The 5,308-nt window shown below is 30.4% G+C and overlaps 1 protein-coding gene across 1 annotated transcript; it reads right to left on the reverse strand.

Moving 5' to 3' along the window:
• Positions 1 to 758: 758 nt before the first annotated feature.
• Positions 759 to 4,959, reverse strand: LOC143251567 (uncharacterized). The gene is made up of 4 exons (XM_076502840.1): positions 4,849 to 4,959; positions 3,375 to 3,443; positions 2,024 to 2,113; positions 759 to 815 (listed from the first exon to the last, which is right to left on the reverse strand). Exons 1-4 carry the CDS (start codon positions 4,957 to 4,959, stop codon positions 759 to 761), a joined length of 327 nt encoding a protein of 108 aa, XP_076358955.1.
• Between the last annotated feature and the right edge of the window lie 349 nt (positions 4,960 to 5,308).

Raw genomic sequence — 5,308 nt, forward strand, 5'->3', positions numbered from 1 at the left:
TAGACATGTATTTAATGTCTAAATGACAGAGAGACTATATTTTGATTTTACTTAAATAATTATCAAACTATGATATCAGATAATACCCAAAAGATTTTTAGATTTAAAGTAATGAAAGAGCTGTTATCGTGTTAACGAAATGTGTTCAGTACAATTAGTAACGAAAATAACGAAAACCTCGAAACAGGTAAGATATAACTACAGTACACTTTATTGTTATCCAGATCTTCGTGTAAAAACAAATACAGATCACATAAGTCAGCAATAATCTAAGTACAGGACAGTCAAGATATACTATTTTTAGATCTCAACAATATTATGAGAAGAAATTTTAGACTTCAGTGAATTAAAATATGCCATAAAATAATATCAAAACGATAAGTCAAATTCTTTCTTTACAGTATGCAAACATAAACACCAATATAAATAAATACAATATTAAGAAACTGCAGTAAGATTTGTAACAGTATAAACATTATGCATTGCAGAAATGTATAATATTATTTAAACGTACAGGAGAAGAAGGAACAATTTTGTATAAAGAAATGTTTTTTCTTTTTGTGACTTAATTACAAGTAACTCTAAGTATGAGTGAGTGCAAATTGTTGCTCTTAATATAATGAATACTGTAATATTATATTTTAAATGTATAGTAAATTTCTAAAAGAACAATTATAATAATTGTTTTGAATAATTATGAATTTTCAAAATTTTAAGAATCGTTCTTGAAGTGAGTTGTTCATTTTATAATTAATGATTTATATTCCTCCAGTCTGGATCATGATAACAGTGTAGGTTATAATAGCCCCAATGATCTGTAAAAAAATAAAAATAAAAACATATAATACTCCTAAAGTCTAAACAAGGAAAAATAAAACAAAAAAAGTTATCCGATATTAAGAGACAGTTTGAAGCGAAACGTGAAATATGTTTTGTTATTAATGTTAATAACATAGTTTACAGCGAAACGACATCAAGTAGAAAAAGATAACAATTTTAAATTAGCTTCTGTTCTTAAATAAAACTGTGAAAACTCGAATAGTTTTTCTCAAAATAGAAGATAATTTATTTCAATGTCGACGGGCTTGAATTTCCAAACTTACTATCTATTCATTCATTCATCTATTATTTAGTTTGTCAACTAAGTATATTGTAATCCTTTAAGGGGTTGATCTACATTGATTACTGACTTTGCTAACTACCTACGTTTTATTATGAAAGTGTAAACATATTTATAAAGGAGGTTTTAGAAAACAAATAACGATAGTTAACCTGCAGCTGACCTAAGACAGGTCGAACCGTTGTTCTGTGCTTTATTTTAATTAAAGGTTTAATACCCATACCAACCATCTTTAGAATATGTGCGTTTTTTTTATAACAAAGCCACATTGGGCTTTCTGCTGAGTCTACCGACGGGAATCAAACCACTGATTTTAGCGTTGTAAATCCGAAGACTTACCGCTGTACCAGGTGGGGACTTTTAGAATATAATGACTGGGTTTGGATAACGTAACATAGAAAGTTACGTTTATATTAGAAAAGAAAAACATTTATTGGTACATTTGAAAGATAAGTTATTTATAGTTACTGTTTCTGGTTGAAACAGCGAGTAAAGAAAATTGTCATTGAGCAAAAGAACGTCGTTTTCATACAGTATTACAATGTATCTAAGAAGAACGTTACACGCTTGAAACTTTATTAAACATGATATGTTGTAAGAGTCTAAAAACATGTGGCTCGTAAGAACTACTTGAAACTTTCAGCTATTGAAACATGATAAACTTATTTTATAAATATATATATTTCACAAGTTGTAAAACGTACTGGTGAGAATTAGACACTTTGACAATAAAGTTGAAAAAAGACTTTTATTCTCAAGATAATAACAATAAAAACCTTTTATTTATTATTATTATGATTTAAAAAGTGAACTTTATTTTGAACTTTACTGTTAAAATTATTTTATATATTTTTAGCTTTGCCTTAAGCTTTATAGAACGACAATTCGTTCAAGCGTACGTACAGTTGTCATCAAAGAACGGTTTATTGCAAAGAAACCTGATGCAGTAAAGCATATTCCATTTTCTGAGGTTATCGTAGTGGAGAGTATTACCTGTGGATATGGAAATAATATATTTTAAATTCAAAGTTCAGCAAAATCTTAAGTTGCAAAGATCAACTAATAAGCCTTATGTAATTGGCGACCAATACAATTATTGAAATTTACGCTTTAAGAGTTAAATATTTGCTTCCAAAAAAAACCTAATAAATTATTCGATCACAACTTTATTTTAGCTCAAAAATGTTGACTTTTGCTTTGTCCATATCACCTAGTCGTTGATGAAACTTTTTAGAATGGACGGCAACTCTCTGTTGTGAAAATATATGTGTAGAGGACGACGTTTCGAAAGTTGTCGTCCATTCTACAAAGTTTCATTATGAATACTCTGCCTGAACAATATATCAAAGAATACACTTAGTTGTTATTCCTCGTGCATTCCAACGTTAAATTCTTCAGTTTCAAGGTTATCGAAAAATATTTTGAACGTTGAATAATAGTATTTTAGAAAGAAAGTAAATATCTTCTGATTGAAATATGTATTTTACAGTGGTGTGTGCTGGCCGGTAGATTTGTTTTATCACAACTATACATAAAACATAACTAAAACATAAATAACATCTTGTGTCACTGCTTTTCCTAAACTGCAGTAATTATATAGTTGTGCTAGTACTGGTTATACATGATTCAAATATTTTTATAACGACTAAAGCACCATTTTTTAAAAACTCTCCACGGGCTGGTTTACGTCCGGGAAAGATGGTGACACGGAAAATATGCCACTGGTATTTTAACAGTCTAGTTCCTATTAACGTCTTTTACATTAAGATGTTTTTTATTGTTCATTTTATTTCTCATTTTATGACCAATAAATGTCTTCGCATTTTCTATACTAGACCTACACAAGTATTTCTAGGTATTAAAAATAATTCAGTTTTCAGATTCATTCCGTATTACTGTCTAATATTATCATACGTTACAATATGAAGTGTGTTTAAATAGAATATACTATTAATAGTGCGTGTTTCTTCATAATTAAAGCAATACGTGAACATTTTATACGTGTAATCTAAAGTGCAGAAAAGCAGATGACATTGGAATATCAAGGAAAAGTCAAAATTTTCCCCATGAAACTGAATAGTAATGATGGAGGAATATAAATATCATGTAATATATTTTGATTTTAGAAATGTAATACTAAGATTTTACGAAGACTTTTGACGTATCATAATTATCATAATGTTTTGTCTTCTCTTATGTTAAGGTGTTCTAGCTTACCCTGATATTATGTTAGAAACTTATCAATTTTACTTACTTGCTGCAAAGATTCCAAAGGAATCTGCTCTGCCTTAAATGTTTGAACTATCTCAAAGAACTGGATGCCCTGATTAACATACAGAAATAAAACATGTTTTTAATCAAAAAACAAGACAGTAACTATAATTCAACATTTATTGTATACACACATGGAAACGATCACACACAAAGATCACAGCACAAAAGCATAACACATTAAGGTGATAACACAATTCGTGTTAAAAGAGGGCTGTTTGTTTGTTTTAGAATTCCGCTAAAAGCTACTCGAGGGCTATCTGCTCTAGCCGTCCCTAATGTAGCAGTGTAAGACTAGAAGGAAGGCAGCTATTCATCACCACCCACCGCCAACTCTTGGGCTACTCTTTTTACCAACGAATAATGGGATTGACCGTCACATTATAACGATCCCACGGCTGAAAGGGCAATCATGTTTGGTGCGATCGCGATTCGAACCCGCGACCCTCAGATTACGAGTTGAACGCCTTAACACACCTGGCATTGTTATATTATATTTCGTATAATACCTTTTTAATACCATACATTGTTGGTAAAGGTAGTCTCCTATATCTGTTTCTTTCATTTTTTATTACATAAACAAACGAAATAAAACTAATAATAAAATTCATTTCTTTTTTTACTTTATAGGGTAACAACGTTGCCAAGTTGATGTTAAATCTAGCGATCGAAAGCTATGAGGTGGAATAGCTGTAACTACAGAACCAATACTCTTTAGCTATAGTGTATTACATATTATTAAATGATACAAGAACATCCCTAGATGAAAAAAATACCCTTACAACAGTTCTCATATTTATTGATACTATCTTATCAAAAAGCAAAAATGTCATTCTACTTTAAGAGATATTAACCAAAGGATTTGGTCAATAGAGGACAGGTTTTGTGATGTTAATTAGCGTCAACTTACTCGTTGTTATATACCGCCCTGAGCGGTTACGATGGATTCAAGATGAGATTTCAGACTGGCTAATTGCATTGTTTGACCTTTTCATCGAAATAGTGAACAATGGCTGTGATGTTGGATGTATCGAGAAGTAATTAATTTTGATGATAAGAGAAATGTTCCACGTTAACATTTGGTATTTTTTGTTCATTTATGCCGAACTGTGTGGTACACTAGTATTCAATAACAATTTATAGTTAAGGCTTGAAATCTCCTTTCTTAGTGGCATCTCGACTCCAACTAATAGGATAGTGGCAATTATTGGCAAAGAAGTTTATGAAGCACTTTAATAATAATATTTTTAGAGAAATAAATATTTTGACTATAATATAAAGATCTCGACCAACCGAACAAAACGTTGTTCGCTCTTCTATGTAAAATATTTTCTCAACCCAAACGAGCCGTTTTTGCATATTTATTTCAAAACGTTTAAAATTAACATTAAACTTTAATGTAAAACCTCACAACTACAATGATTTTATCATTTAACGTATTTCTTAGTGATGCTTACCTTATTTTGCATGTTTTCTGAAAACGTGCAAGAGATGAACATTCCAGTGAAAAGAACTATGAAAGAGGTAACCAGTTCAATCACCATTCCATTATTTGAGGAGTATGCCATCAGTGTTCCACAAATACAACAAAACAAAATTCCATTGAAAACATAATAAGTATGCCAGGAGAAAAACACTTATCTGTATCTTTAACAAGCTCACATAACCTAACATGAAGTATTCTCAAGTTTTCAAATTCCGCTACATCTACAGTGTTTGTTATGTCTCGGAGTCTTTCGTTCAGAAAATCAAATAAACTGCTGAAAACAAACGAAAAATAAGAAACGTAAGTGACATAGTATTGTCCCCAGCCTATAAGAAAATAAGTAAGGATAAAACTTGTGATAAACAAAGATATACTCCGGTAATCGAAACTAAGCATAGAGTTTAAATGCAGGTTGAATAAAACCACAAATA

Source organism: Tachypleus tridentatus, chromosome 6 (assembly GCF_004210375.1).
Source record: "Tachypleus tridentatus isolate NWPU-2018 chromosome 6, ASM421037v1, whole genome shotgun sequence".
Lineage (NCBI taxonomy): Eukaryota > Metazoa > Arthropoda > Merostomata > Xiphosura > Limulidae > Tachypleus > Tachypleus tridentatus.

What these genes read in the sequence shown, in the direction of transcription:
- LOC143251567 (XM_076502840.1), bottom strand. Translation starts at nt 4,959, where the DNA reads ATGGCATACTCCTCAAATAATGGAATGGTGATTGAACTGGTTACCTCT. An exon ending in CAGAAAACATGCAAAATAAG is followed by an intron (nt 3,444 to 4,848) that starts GTAAGCATCACT and finishes TATGTTAATCAG; the next exon opens with GGCATCCAGTTCTTTGAGAT. An exon ending in ACCGTTCTTTGATGACAACT is followed by an intron (nt 816 to 2,023) that starts GTACGTACGCTT and finishes ATTTTTTTACAG; the next exon opens with ATCATTGGGGCTATTATAAC.